Raw genomic sequence first — 15,359 nt, 5'->3', positions numbered from 1 at the left:
AAACCTTAACAGCTAAAAATTGTACCAGTGATAGTTCATTAATGCAAACTTATTTATTGTATTTATAGTAATTGTTAAATTTTTTTCCCCTTAATTTCATATAATTCACATTTTTTCAGCTCAGGACAAATTTGGCAAAATCGTGAAGACGGCTCCTTTGGTCACAAAGGTCGCAGAGCCCTGAGTTAACTCAACACGCACCACTGAGTTAACTCGACACGCACCACTGAGTTAACTCAACAGGCACCACTGAGTTAACTCAACAGGGACCACTGAGTTAACTCAACACGCACCACTGAGTTAACTCAACAGGCACCACTGAGTTAACTCAACACGCACCACTGAGTTAACTTAACACGCACCACTGAGTTAACTCAACGCGCACCACTGAGTTAACTCAACACGCACCACTGAGTTAACTCAACAGGCACCACTGAGTTAACTCAACACGCACCACTGAGTTAACTCAACGCGCACCACTTTGCACTGGGATTAAAGACAATTCAGCTGCAGCCCTTTAGCAAATTGCACCGTAGATTTTTCAAGATTTCACACTAATTACGTAACTTTTACATCCTTCCTCCGCAACTGGGACTTAATCCCACATCCCCTCACTCAGTGTTTGCACTTCACCCTGTTTGCCACAAAGGGGAGACACATCATCACTTTTAGAGGCAAAATTGAACCCATCAGACATTCTTTAGATTTCGGGAGGAACCTGGAGCACTCGGAATAATCTCACACATGCGAACTTCCAGACTGAAGCAGCAGATCAGAACCGGCTATATGTGAAGCCATAGCTGACATTTGTATTCCTTTTGTGACGGGGGCTTTATGGTGGCATAGTGGTTAGTGTTCCCGCCTCACAATGAGGCCGTTGTGGGTTCAAATACCATGAAGCTGTTCAGTGGAATAGTTGTTTGCATTCTTGCCTCATGATGACAGTACTCAAGTTCAATTCCATGGTTGAATCATTTTAGTATTTCTTTCTGAAGTTTTCATGTTCTCCCAGAGCACATCAGATCATTCTGATCATAACATGAACTAGTTTATGGCATTTTGGAGTTCCAGCTACATGTGACTAAATGTTTTATACTTTGAATGTAAATAGTGGAATAAACATCCGCTGTGACCTGTCAGTGGTAAAGCACAGTGACCTGAGGCAGAACATTGTTGAATAATGAACTTGTTCATACTTTGTTACACTAAAACAAAGACTTTTAGAGTTTAGAGTCAGTCACTTATATATAAAAGATATCCAGCTCATTTGAGCTCATTTCTCCTCCAAGTAAAATGATTTCAGCACCAGTGTCTCGGGTTTATTCCACAGTCCAAAGACATGCTGTGTTTCACTGATGTACTATTGGTGAAAAGTAAAGAGATTGTGTAAGATTAATTGAGGATGGTAGAATTGCGTATCGGATTAACAAACTAACCAGTATCTCCCGCCGTCCAGACGCAGACGTGAGCGACGGAGCTCCAGAACCAGACGACCTCATCATCAACCACCTGGACCTGGACCAGAACCACTGCGGCTCGGACAGCGACTCGGACGTGGATCTTCCCGTCGAGCTCCAGGAGAACCACACAGCGGCGGACACGCAGATCCTCCGGCTCGGGGACGAGGAGAACGGGCCGCCCCCGCCGGGCAGCGAGGGAGGGGCCGAGATGGTGCTGATAGAGGACCAGCCGCCGCGCTTCCTGTCACCCACAGCGCTGAAGAAGCACATTCACGCAGAGACGACGAAGGTCAACAACGAGCTGAGGGCGCTCATCACCAAGGAGATAAGGAAACCCGGCAGACGTACGTATCCCGCCGGCTCGCTCCACTACGCCCACTTCACTCAATCTGACCTGAGAAGTCCGTTTTTGAAAACACTGGAGTCTGTCAACACGTCCATGAGGAGAAGTTCTAATCTTTTACTGGATTTTATCTCAACTCCCAACACTCACTTCCTGGTTTTGGCTGAGATTGTCTCACATTGAATTGATGTATTAGACGATGGACTCCAGAAGGTGACGCCTGCTCTCATTCACTCCTCTCCAGCAGAACTTCAGATTAGTGGGTTCTGGCCGTGTGAACTTCAGAAAGGCTTCGGACAAACACGTTTCAGTTCAGGGGCCACATGCAGTCCAGTTTCATCCCGAGTCTCCCACAGCAGTGAAATAGTGTAATAAACTGTAATGTTTTCTTTGCTGTGGCGCAGAGTATACATGAGTATACATGATGAAAATGTCTATTTTCACAGAACCAAACAATTAATAGAGAAAATAACTACAATCTCAAGTCTTTTTTTTTTTGATTTGCATTTTTTTTCCAGTGACAAACTACAAATATATATACATATCCATGAATGTATGAAAGCTTACAAAAATACAATCCTGCACACAGAAACTTCTCCTGTGGCTGCTGCATTCTGGGTGTTTGTACAAACTCCCCCTGACAGCGTGGCGTTGAGGCGAACTTGCAGCAACAAGGGAGCTCGCCATCATGGCAGCATCACCCATATCTTTTCTGTTGCTACTTTTAAGAAATTTGTTTGAAAAAAATCGGTTTTCTTTGAATTTATTTTACCGTTTTCTTGGTGGAGCAGAGCCTCTTGCACGACAGAGAATTGAATCTGAAATTTCAATACAACTGTGAAAAGCATAATTAGGGATTTTGGTGCAAATATAAGGGATTCATCAGTCAGTCAGACCGGAGCAGGATGAGAAGCTCCAGTCTGTGCCTGCCGCTCTGCTATAAATCAGACTCTTGTTCATTGTTGACAGAAATTAATTCTAAACCTCAGAAACACGATGATGAAGTCATGGAGAACTCGTCTGTTTCAGACTACGAGAAGATCTTCCTCCTCCTGAAGCAAATCCAGGGCACTTTGGAGACGCGGCTCATCTTCCTCCAGAACATCATCAAGGAGGCGGCCAGGTACAGACGTCATCCTCATACGAGCTGTAAACAAAACCACCCGCGGCTGCGCTTCGCCTGCAAATCACATTTAGTTTGTCTCATGCTGAACTCGCTCTGCCACTATTGTTCTATTAGCACACAATTCTGCATCCAAAGGCTGGGAGCGTCTGCTCTTATCCACAGGGAAAAAACTGTCTGATTTTTTTGTTGCTGTTTCTTTCCTGTGAAGGTTCAAGAAGCGTGTTCTGATCGAGCAGCTGGAGAACTTCCTGGAGGAGATCCACAATCGAGCCAATATCATGAACCATGTGGACTCGCTCTGAGAGCGCCCCCCGGTGACCACGTACGAAGTGTTTGGCTCGTGTCGGCGCTTTCATACAACTCAGGGTCGAATGGGATCCGGAGGAGAGGCTGACGATGACACACTTTCCCCTCACACCTTCTCTTTAATTCACTTTGCCCTTCATGTTGAGTCTTAATCTTTGATTTGTGGGAGGATGAGAATCGGTCTAAATGAACTTTCTACACTCCACTAACAGGAGCACTCCACTGCTGGGCTCCAACACCCAATACTTCTACCTGTCGTCTGCCTAATCCAGAAGCCACTTGTTTAACAAAGTGTTTCCCTCCATGGAGGAAAACCGATCAGAAGGGGGGGGAACTGTTTTAGGAGCGATCGATACAAGGGAAATGGATCCGGTTAAATATGTGGAAATACAGGGACATAAAAGCTCAGGAATCGACATTATTGCATCTTAATCAGCAATAAGACTAGAGCCCCGCCCCCACTCGTTCCCCCCGCCCTCCTTATTTCGGCCTGAATCATCTGATATGCAACACAAACCACCATTTGTTTGTTGGAGTGTTGATGAACTGAAGTCTTGGATGCCAGCTTGTCCCAACGCGCTGGTTGCTGCCAAATAACTTTGCACACACAGACAGACACACACCATACCCTACCCCACCCCACCCCCAACTCCCCCTGTTTATTCTGCCGTGAATCTCAAACCAACTTCTTGTCGCTGCACCATGAATGCACTTGTGTTCATTTGAGAAAATCTTATTTAATGTTATTTAAAAGAGAAGACTCTACCTGTTGTTGCATTTTTTTTTTCTTCTTTTTTTAAAGAATTGTTCTCCAGTAGGCTTGTCAAACATTCTCAAATATACACAAATAAAGTCACAGCACGGTCCAGAGGTCGAGAGTTGGTTCCTGATTCGGAGGGCAGCCCTCTTCCGTTCCCTCTCTCCTTGGACAGGGACCAAAAATCTGCCATACTTGTCTTTGTTCTGTGAAGAGGCCGCTACCAAAAGAGTATTTTGAATACACTGTAAAGATGTAAATAACCCTAGAGTACTATTTAAAGAGAACAATGAATTGAAAATGGCCTTTTTGTAAGTATTTCCATGAATAAAATTTCTATTTTACACTGTGAAGGGCCATGTAAATAAAGTGTTTGTTAAAACTGTGACTCTTGTCTGTGTTATGCCAGCGAGACGGTAAACAGCTCGGGGTTGCTTCACACCGGTTCTATGTTGGGTGTTTTTTTTGTTGTTGTTTGTGTGTAAGGTCCCATTATATGCTAAATCCACTGTATCATGGTTTTCTAACAATAATCTGTGTCCCCATGGCCTCTGTATGACGCCCCAGAAGTGAAGAAAGTAGGTCCTCTCTCTCACTCGCTCCACTTGTTAGTGATCATGTACTCATACAGGCCAAGCACACATTTCCCTTCATGACATCATGAGGGGAAATAACCCCTCCCTCTAGTAGTGGAACTCACTTTGACCCTCCCACAGGTCGATAAAAACTTACAAAGATTACTGATATTCTCAATAAATTCAGTAGAATATGAAAAGATTTACTACTTGATAGTAACCGTAACAAAACATACGATCAAACTAAGTAATGTATTGAGACGCACAATACTTTTAACTCTGCATCTTCAGCAGTCTCTTCTTCTGGATTGGATTCTGGTTCAAACTGCTTTCAACCGTTCATAATGTAAACTCTGCAACGTTAGCGCATGGTACCAGAAAGTAGAGTCTTCCCCCGGGCTGCCAGATCTGCCTCACAGTTTCCAGCTCAAACACAACATAAAACCAAACCACCTCAATAATAACCAGCACAAGTTTCAGCCTCTGTAGAAACTCGTGTTAAAACCATCAAACTATTGCATCACAAGCACACAACTGCACTAAATCAAATCAAAAAGGAAGCAGCTACAGGCTCCACACCAACAGTCCAATCAGACGGGACCAACGTGTTCAGAAGAGGGACGTCTGGACTGGCTGGAGTTCAGGGCCGAGGCCAGGTTTACCTTTAAAGGTAACTGGTTTCCTCACAATTGGGTTTGACGGTAACTGGTGACTTTAAATCTTCTGCAGAAGAAAGGATGAAGACACAGACTTTGTAAAAACATATTAAAATTTTATTTACAGTTATGTACAAAAATAATGTCCCTCTTCCTGAAATGTCCGCAGAGCCTCCTTTTGGTCCACAAATAAATACCAGTAGTGAAATTAGTTTGAAGTGTGTGTGATCCTCAGGGTGCTTGGGCTGCAGGGTTCATTACTCGGCCCATGAACAAGATCGATCCTGACAAGAGGCAAACATTTCAACGTTATCTTCGTCATAATTCATACTGACTTTTTAAAATGGACTACATTGATTTGTCCACTAGGGGGTGACAAATCCTAAATTATGATGTGGAAGACAAGCAGTAGTGTGGCTGTCCTGAGCCTTCCTAATGCAAAACCTATTGATTCATTTACCTTTTCAAACTAAAAGATTTCTTCCCATGCCTGTAAATTTCTTTTTTAATTTGCTAAGAAGCAACCAGGAAGTTGTTGCAATCCTTATGGAAGTAATTTATGTCCCACAACTGCATTCAGAAGTAATGTTTGTTAATAACGCACTCTCTAACAAACCAACCTTTTCATAGACAAAATGTACATGAAAATAGCCAAATTGCATTATCTTGGCTGAGTCCAAAACCTTCACTTTAAAAGCATCATCTCATCCATATGTGACTCGATAAACAAATATTTGTCGTGTTTCTGCAGTATTTCGTGGCTGATGTGAACACTCCCACCCAAAAACAGCAATTTCCAGAATGGAACATTTCAAAAGGTTTCCAGTTCTTTGACCGTGGCGTTAATAGGATTGTCTTGTTCAGGGTTCTGCGGCCTGAACGACTGAAAGACTTTGTGCCACAATCAACCAGAGAAAATTCATCTGGAGCCGCAAAACATGTTGAACCTTTACAGCTCATGAAGTTAAATACACAGAAGGTTCATAACTATAATCTGAAACTCGTTTTGTTGTACTCTTTTTAAAGGTTTTACTTTTTTTTTTTCATGTTTTAGTTATTTTAGTGGTTTTATCTTTTAGCTATTTTATCTTTTAGCTGTTTGTGACCAGTGTCCTCTTTTACACCGTGGTGTGCTGGGGACAGCACATCCAAGGACACGTCCAGACTTACAGTCTTATTCTTTGTGCCATTTCTATATCTAGTTAAGTTAAGGTTAGTTAAGAGTCTATATTATTTTATATTTGTTGTACTACATTCTGTTAGGAGTCTTACTCTTTGTGCATCTTCTATATCTAGTTAAGTTAAGGTGAAAGACCTTTTTTTCTGTAACTCATCTCTGTTATCCTCTGGGTGCTGCTCCTCTTCTATTAAGCTGCTGGAAATCAAATGTCCCTGACGAAGTCGTCCTGAGGGATTAATAAAGTCTAAAGTTTAAAGTCTAAAGTCTCGTCATCATATGTGTGTTTGACATTTTTCTGTTGTGACCTTTGACCTTTGCTGTTTAAGCTCGTTCAGTTTGGCTCTTTTTGCAGTTTTTGAGGAATGTCAGCTATTTTTTTTATTTCAGCTGTTTAAGCCATTTTGCCGCTTTTAAACATTTTGACCATTTTTCCGTTTCACATTTTATCCTGGTTTTAGGCTTTTTAGTCACTTTTAGAATTACGTTGTTTTGTTTTGTTATTTTAAATGTTTTACTTTTATCTTTTTTCTATTTTAGTTTCTAGCTATTTTAGCCACTTTTCACTTTTCTTACCCTTTTTTATGAGATAACTGTACTTTTGCTGTTCAGTGTTTAGTTTTTTTTTAGGTTTATTTAAACCTAATTTCAGGAAAGCTTCAGGGAGCTGCTCAGAATGAGCCAAAGAGCCGGATGTGGCTCCTGAGCCACACGCTGTCGACGCCTGCAGGTGGGAACCTGAAACGCAATTCCCAGTTTAAAGTTATTTATGACGAGAAGCGGTCAATAGGTCAGCGCCACATGGATCTGGAAAAAACATAAGCCCTATCACCAGAACGTGGATGAAGTCGTGCTCCTCAAGTCAGAGTTACGCATCGATGGAAATTCTGTCGGTTTTTCTTTGGTCGTTACCAAAGTGGAATAAGGTGTTGAGGTCTCCCAGGTTTTAATTTAACTTGCTTTGGCTAAAAAGTGCGACAGTAAGAAATATTATTTCTCAGCTTTTTGAGTTTTGTCGAGTTTCCCAGTTTTCTTGTAGATTCTTGTCATATTTCTGAACCTGTCATATTTCCAGGAGTGAATTAGCACATATCTACTCCAGTTGGTAGAGTTCAGTCATTATTGCATTTTGTTAACCTAAATGTTAGATTATTATAAACCCAATGGCGATTTCACAGTATTAGAAAAACATAAATAAATGTTCATGCCAGAGCTGGAAATACAGTTTGATAATACATTTTGAAGGTATCAACAGCTGAAAGCAGTACCTGTGTTTACGTGTCGAAGCAGGAATAAAAACGGCCGGTCCGCCTTGAAGACAGGTGCTCTGGACCGTTTGAGAAGCACCATAGCTACAAGGGAGAAGAAGTAATTTCTAAACTTTAAGCTGGAACTCTTCCTCTGACTCTGGACAGACAGAACTCACCAGTAGCAGCTGCAGCCTTCGTCCCGTCTTCTGTCACTTCCATTCTGACTTGGTGGAAAGCATCAGACACGTAGAGACCGTCCTCTGGTGAGGGACAGAAAAAGAAAGAGGTCAGCTGCATTGAGGAATGACTGAATGTCTCACTAACTGATGACCGGACCTGATATTCCCGTGAAGTCGGCTGCTGTCGGGTTGAAGGCGTCGCTGATGCCCATCGCTGGAAGCACCGACCTCAAGTTGAACTTTTCCTGCATCTTAAATCTACAAACAGGAGAAGTGATTCAGCTTCAGTTCTGCTTCAGGCAGAAAGATAACCGTGTGTTTTAATGTCACCTGGGGAGGAAGATGTCCATCTTGGTTCTGCGCAGGCCCGTGTCCCAGGACGCCAGCTGGCGTGCGGTGAGCCGAGACTCTAGGGAGGACAGAGGAGTCTTCCTCTCGCTGGGTAGGACCAGCTGCAGGCTCAGGGAGCGGCCCAGGTAGGGCAGCTCCAGCACGGTGTAGCGCTGCTCCGCCGACGTCCGGAACTGACCTGCCAGGAACAGCAACACGCACGACTTAAGGCAAATCTATTGATGGAGCACCGTTCAGACACAAGACGACTGGCAAAGAAATAAATATAGTAAAGCAAGTATTGAAGAATCTTCATCTCAAGCGATTAAGAGTAGAACCTCTCACACTCTCGTCCTTTTCATTGGATCAACTTTGAGCTTTTCCCATATTGGTATTTGATCAGCCACAGATATTCCGTCCTCTCGTCAGAGAACCCCACACGTCACGCTGTTCCAGGTACCGTCACAAACAGGTACCGACTGGCTCGACGCTTCCAGTAGAGAAATGATCCATTTCATCCAGCTTCACTGCTTCACTTCAAAAACCCGCCTGCGATTCATTACAAGGAGCAACTTTCCACTGGGTGACTGTTCCAAATGGGAGTTAGAAAAACTGCATGAAAATGAGTCTGCTGATTATTGAACGGTCTGACAGAAAATATTGTTTTTAGTCCTGATTGATAAGGAGAATTTTAAGACTTTTACAGTCATGAGGCATTTGAGCTGCTGCTGCAGATTTAGATCTGAATGATGGATGGATGGATGGATGGATGGATGGATGGATGGATGGATGGATGGATGGATGGATGGATGGATGGATGGATGGATGGATGGATGGATGGATGATCATGAAGGACAAAATGAGTGGATGAGTAAAGCGCTTCTTACCGAAGCTGACCTCAGCAGCCTGGTACATCATGGGCACCTTGACCGGCGTCCCGTCAGCCAGGACGAAGGGCAGATTCTGGGTGTTGGTGAACTGGAACTGTTTCTGCCAGACGCCCCTGAAGGCCACCGTGTTGATGAGCGCCACCTGCAGGCCGTGTCCCCACCACAGGGCCTCTGCCTGCAGCTCGCCAGAACCCGACAGCTCGCCGCTGCTGCTTCCTGCCTGGAAGGGCCACGGCTCGTCTGAGAAACCAGGAGAACGGAGGATTGAAAAGGCCGGCGGCTGGGAGCTCCCTTAAAACACCAGAACAAACCATTCCACTTCTTTTATTCCTTTTAATCTAATAAAGCTTTGACTTTATTCATTCTCCTGAATGTATTCACATTTGTTCTTACTGCATTACTGTTTGCTCAGTGAACGACAGCGGGTCACATTTTGTCTGAATGGTGCTCCAGAAAGAAACTTGCCAAACCTTCAGACTCTGTTGTGAGAACTGAGATTAACCAGGTAAATCTGAGGAACTGAACTCTTCATCAGTGGGAGGACGGAGACATCGCCAGCCTCTAAAGACCTTCTGGCTGAGCGTCCCACACCGTTGATTAGATACTTCGGACACAAATCCACTGTTATTGTGTTCGTTTCATTAATTCAAGGCTTCAGATCGAAGGGGTGAAACACCTCTGATTTCAGGGGCCACAGGTGACGCTCTGATTTCACCTTGAGTGAGCCGAACTGGTGAAATGGTGCAACAGCAACCTGTAAAAGTAAACTTCCAGCCGAGCCGTCTGACTGGGTTACCGTGGTTCTGCGCCGCCCGCTCCGGCTGGCTGAAGTTGGCCCGGACGATGGTGGTGTCGCCCCAGGTGGCTGCGTGCTGCGTGAAGTGGGTCAGCAGGTGGACGCCGCTCTGGATGAACAGGGAGCAGGTCTGCTGCAGCCACAAGCCACCGGCCCGGCTGCTGTTCCCCAGGTCGGCTCGCCAACGCAGCAGGAGGTTCTGTACCTGGGCGTCTGCAGGCGGGAGAACACAGGTTCACAAGGCTGGAGCCAAAGGTTTGGACTGTCCAGGGGACAGAACAGGCGTGTTGAAAGTCTTCTCTCCACACTGAGACGTTTATCCTGCTTTGAGACACAACCATCAGCCATAACATTAAGACCACCTGATGTGACATCTAGTGAACCCGCGCCGACCCAGGTACAAACACATCTGCAGTTTCGGCAACGCTCTCATCAGCCTGTGTTTCATCATTATTCCTTTTTCATGGTTTTGACCATTTTTTCTGTCTTAGAAATACATAATCAGCATTATTCCTTTATTCTGTCAGTACTCTAGGTTGATCTGTGTATGATCCTCGCCGCTGTAACTAAAATATATCGTCCTCCCAGTTCCAGAAGTATTGATTACATTCAGCCCAGCAGACTTTGACTCGTTCCAGAAGCAATTTAATGAAATTCAAACTGTTTCCCTGAAGGAAGACAAAACAACGAGGTGTGATTGGACTTATTTTGAGTTTTGCATATTTTCCTCTGAAGATATGTGATAAAGAGCTCCAGACTGCAGTCGTCAGGAGTCGAGTTCATTCTAGAGCCACTTCCTGCCAAGCTTCAGTTTATCATTTGTTTCCTTTTTCTCTTCCATGATTTGACCCTGTACATGTTTCTTCTTCTTGTTTTTCTATTTGTGTTCAGGTTTTAGTGCTTCAGGCCACAAAAACACAAAAATCCAAAGTTGCAATTTAATTTTCTTTGACTTCCAAAGCCAAAGGACCCACATAGTTTCTGTGTCGTAAATCATTTGATATGAAATACAACACGTCAGCTCTCCTCCATGAGGGTGATCCTTTGTAGGTGAGAGGAACTGATTCACCATCAGTCGTATTCATTCTCCAAAACAAAACCAAGAAGCTGAAATCATTCATAATTCACCGTCTTAACCTAGTAAACTGAGCGGCTTCGGCTGTTAGGAACCCAGGCTTCTATTTACTGCATATTCATAATGAGTACTTCAGAAACACGTGATGAAAACACAATGTTTTCAGTTTTAGTTTTGAATAAAGTCAAACTTTTCTTTGCAGGTAATGGAGCCATTTTATCTGGAATTTGAAGCATCCTGCATGATTAAAGCAGAAGAAACGGAATCTATTGAGGAAACAGTCTTGAGGCTGTGATTTCATGCGTCTTTCTAACAGGGGCTGATTCACCATCAGTCGTATTCATTTGTAAATATGAACAGGAAAAACTTCCTTCTACCATCGTTTCAGTTTCAGCAGTTTGAGCTGAGCTGCTCTGATAGTCGAAGGTTTAGCTTTCAATGTTTTATATTCTACCCAGAACCATTTTAAAACTCAGGATGAAAACTTGATGTTTCGGAGGCTTCTGGTTCATTCAGAGGAGAAACGGCAGCTCTGGTTTTGTTTGTACCTCAACGCCGCGGCCTCCTGACCCAGGGGGCCGAGCTGCAGGAGTGGGTAATGAGATTAGAGCTGGTGTTTCAGGCAGGTATTATGGCTCCAGACACCACTGTGCTCTGTGAGGCCAGCGGCGGCAGCAGCAGCGCCGCTCCACGCCACCTGGTACCAACAGCACTGAAGGCCACCAACAAGCCCTCCAGCCTCACGGAGCCACTAATGCAGGGGTCTCCAACCCCGGTCCTGGAGGACCCTGTCCTGCAGGTTTAGGTTCCTCCCTGCTTCAGCAGACCTGAATCTAATGATGATGTCATCACCAAGGTTGTGAAAAAGCCCAATGACGAGCCCCTCATTGGAATCAGGTGTGTTGGAACTGGGAGGAGCTAAACCTGCAGGACAGGGGTCCTGGAGGACGGAGGTTGGACACCCCAGCTCTAATGCTACCTGAACACAAGCTGCACTCCACCAGGATAAACCCTACCAGGGATGAGCCCTACCGTTGACGTTGTATCCCAGCGCCCCCTCCAGCTGGGCCAGGGTGTTGCCCCTGGCGCCAAGCTGCAGCAGAGCCAGAGACAGCGAGACGCTCACTGGAGACACGATCAGGTTGGAGTTGTTCTCCATGGCGGAGAGCGTCTGGTACAGACGCACGGCGAAGCCGTTGTGCAGCTCTCGCATGCTGTCCTGCAGGCTGCTGTTGCAGTGGCTCCTCTCCGCCAACCACAGGCAGACCAAGAGCGACGTCACCGGCACACGACACATCGCCTCGGTGCTGTGAAGAAGAAGAAGAAGAAGAAGAAGAAGAAGAAGAAGAAGAAGAAGAAGAAGAAGAAGAAGAAGAAGAAGAAGAAGAAGGGCGGGTCAGGGTGCAGGAGGTGGCTGAGACACTGAATCCTGGGAAAATCACAGAGATGAACTCACACGGAGCTTAATCTTTTCATATTAAGTTCGGTTCTCAAACATGAAAAAAAAAAAAAACATCCTGCAAGAGTGAAAAGGCATCGTTTTTATGTTTCGTTTCAGGAAGGTTTCCTGCTTACACAACAACTTTTTGAAAACGACGTCTGTTTCCACACTGAAGACCATGTAGTGAGCATGCCAGGCCACTAGTGGGTGCTGCTGTTTGTGTTCTCCTTTGTTAATGTTTAGAACGTATTGTTCTTTGTGTGGTTTCATGACGAAAACAGACATTCGTAAAGACAGACGACCAAGTTGGAATGTCATTACAGTGACTGTCAAAATAAAACCACCAAGTTGGATCGTTATTACGATGACTGTCAAAATAAAACCACCAAGTTGGTTTGTTATTATGATGACTGTCAAAATAAAACCACCAAGTTGGAATGTTATTATGACGATTGTCAAAATAAAATTACCAAGTTGGATTGTTATTATGATAATTGTCAAAATAAAACTACCAAGTTGGATTGTTATTATGATAATTGTCAAAATAAAACTACCAAGTTGGATTGTTATTATGATGACTGCCAAAATAAAACCACCAAGTTGATTTGTTATTATGATGATTCTCGTAATAAACAGAATATGGAATCAAGACACTGCAAGTTGTCATTGTTGTTATTGCCAATCTAGTGGGGCGTGTGCAGAAACTATTTACCCGTGCCGTAGCAGCGCTTCCGGCCTCTCAGCAGAGAAGGAGCCTGAGCACGTATAAAAAGTAGGATTTTCCCCATTTACATGGAGAAGCTGGACCATTTTCAAAAAGTTGTGTTTTCAGAGGCTCAGAGCACCAATATTGTGTAAACAGACTCCCAAAATATAAAGGTTAGTTATAAACCTTAGTTTACCACTGCAGCTACAAACCAAGACTGGCTGCAGCTCTGAACTCGAGGCAAAGGCCATATTGGTTTAAAGTGACTCAACACTGCCCCTGGTGTACAACACAGGCATTACTCACATTTTACTTCACACTCCTTCAAAGTGACACTTTCTCAATTATTCTTGCACTGAAGCATATTGAGTGTTGCATATTTTCCTTAAATGAAAATATTTCAAATGACTTCCCAGAGGATGAACTAGTTGTTTATGTGTTTAGGTAGAAAGTGTTGCAGCCGTGAATCTTACCTGTGTCCAGGTGAGGTAGTGTCCTGTTCTGTGTCTAACCTCCAACCATCCAGCCTGTGCGGGGCACTGGTGTGTCTGTGTGACCCGCTGCGTGGAGGCCGGGTTCGTGGCTGTGCGGGGCAGTGCGGGGCTCTGCGGGTGTCTCTCTCTCCGGAGCTGCGGTCATAAGACTGTTTAAAGGGGAATGCTCCGCCGGTCTCCACCGGCGATGTCCGTACCACTCGTCCGGGACTCCTGCCTCCCCGGGACTATAAGGAGCCAGGCGGAGGGAGGCATGTCAGCGGCCAGCAAATCCCGAACCTGCCAGAAGAGAGAAAACACCCCCCGCACCGCGCGCGCGCACAGCACAGAGCCGCATGTTCCCTTGACGTCAAATTATTCCCTCAACGGGAATAATTATTATAACACGTCAGATCCACAAAACGTTTTTCTATGCTTCATCATATCAAGAATGGTGGGGGGGGCGTCATTATTCACTAAAACAAAAAGATGCGCACTTCCGATGATAAATCAGCTCATGAACGGAGAGTTGCGGGTTCGAGCCCGAGTTGAGTGTTAATTACACGCCAGTCATTTTGAAATTATTATAGAGATTATAGAGATAAAATGTGTAAAATGTTCCGAGGCTTCAAGATTCTATAACTCCTCCCTGTGTTTGCTGTATTTGACTTAATTTGAACCTTGCTGTGCTTATTTTAGTCAGAGTTAAGCCTTGTACATATCAATATTTACATTTTGTTTGTTTGTTTGTTTCATGTGTTATTTGATATTCCTTTCTCTTTTCTATTTATTCTGGGAGGAGCAATGCTCGAAGGGATTTCCCTCTGGGGTTAAAAGTATTTCTCCTTTCTCTTCCATTCTGAAATGTCAAAATTGTCTTAAAATGCTGGAAAAGAAGGATGAAACCTTATAAATCAGGTACAAAAACATTTAAAAATGTATTGCAATGTTTACCATCATAAATTGTAGTTGAAACTTCATAAATTCAACATAAGTTACAGTTTTTGTTTCAAAACCTCTGTATGTATGAAACTTGTTCAGAATCATTCTCAAGGTTAAATGTGTTTTGTTGCTCCAGGTAAATAAGATTTGGTGGAAAATCGCAATGATTTTCAATAGTTGTGCCAACTCTAATATGGTAGATTTTGTGGGTTATTTATGATGAAGCGACCTCAACATGTACAGGAATAAGTGCAGAATTATATTTAATGATTAATTCATTGTTTCACCTCATAAAATGTACTTAAATAGACTGAGTAATTTAAATGCAAAGATAAATAGTTTATTTTTGCTCATTAACATGTGTGAAGCATCCTTTTTTTATTTGCAATTTGGCAGAAGGTGGGACAATTCCATGTGTTGTTTTGCATACCTTATGCATAACTATTTCAAGTGATTGCAATCTTTTTAAGATAACTGTAATGTTTAGATGTCCAGTCTGTTAAATAGGTAATCTGTGCGTTGTGCTCTAGCACTGCTGCGTCAGCATCTTTAATTGGTGTGACTCTGAGGAATGTGCATTAACTCATTATGTAGCTTGGAAGAAGGATTCTTATCTGAAATGTTTGCACACATATAATGTGGAGTGAAAAATCACACAAAACACACAAATAAAAACATGATAAATGGGATTTCTTGGGAAATGTAATGGTAAAAGAATTACACTTATATAAATGTAGGTAGTTAACCAAGATTCATCAAATGGACATGTTAAATGTTGATTATGAGGATGGTTGATTCTTGAAGAAAAATCTAATGTTAATAAAGTTTTATAATAAAGCATCTCAAATGTAAACCTATTGAGAGCATATGATCCATG

The 15,359-nt window shown here is 43.5% G+C and overlaps 2 protein-coding genes across 2 annotated transcripts in view; one reads left to right on the top strand and one right to left on the bottom strand.

Moving 5' to 3' along the window:
* ints6 (integrator complex subunit 6) overlaps nucleotides 1-4,378 on the top strand; it is a 35,959-nt gene extending 31,581 nt beyond the window's left edge. Inside the window, exons 16-18 of the mRNA XM_080479144.1 lie at nucleotides 1,457-1,804; nucleotides 2,833-2,926; nucleotides 3,138-4,378. Coding sequence (XP_080335270.1) covers nucleotides 1,457-1,804; nucleotides 2,833-2,926; nucleotides 3,138-3,231 — 536 coding nt within the window. The 3' untranslated portion in view covers nucleotides 3,232-4,378. The remainder of the gene's footprint in view (nucleotides 1-1,456; nucleotides 1,805-2,832; nucleotides 2,927-3,137) is intronic.
* A 943-nt stretch (nucleotides 4,379-5,321) lies between these two features.
* Nucleotides 5,322-13,760, bottom strand: serpine3 (serpin peptidase inhibitor, clade E (nexin, plasminogen activator inhibitor type 1), member 3). The gene is made up of 9 exons (XM_080479146.1): nucleotides 13,541-13,760; nucleotides 11,953-12,227; nucleotides 9,846-10,058; nucleotides 9,047-9,289; nucleotides 8,160-8,358; nucleotides 7,987-8,087; nucleotides 7,827-7,910; nucleotides 7,669-7,752; nucleotides 5,322-5,507 (listed from the first exon to the last, which is right to left on the bottom strand). Exons 2-9 carry the CDS (start codon nucleotides 12,215-12,217, stop codon nucleotides 5,455-5,457), a joined length of 1,242 nt encoding a protein of 413 aa, XP_080335272.1. The 5' UTR covers nucleotides 12,218-12,227; nucleotides 13,541-13,760; the 3' UTR covers nucleotides 5,322-5,454.
* Between the last annotated feature and the right edge of the window lie 1,599 nt (nucleotides 13,761-15,359).

This window comes from Lipophrys pholis (genome assembly GCF_963383615.2).
Source record: "Lipophrys pholis genome assembly, chromosome: 13".
In the NCBI taxonomy this organism is placed as follows: Eukaryota; Metazoa; Chordata; class Actinopteri; order Blenniiformes; family Blenniidae; genus Lipophrys; species Lipophrys pholis.
This window is presented reverse-complemented; position numbering and strand designations above follow the sequence as displayed.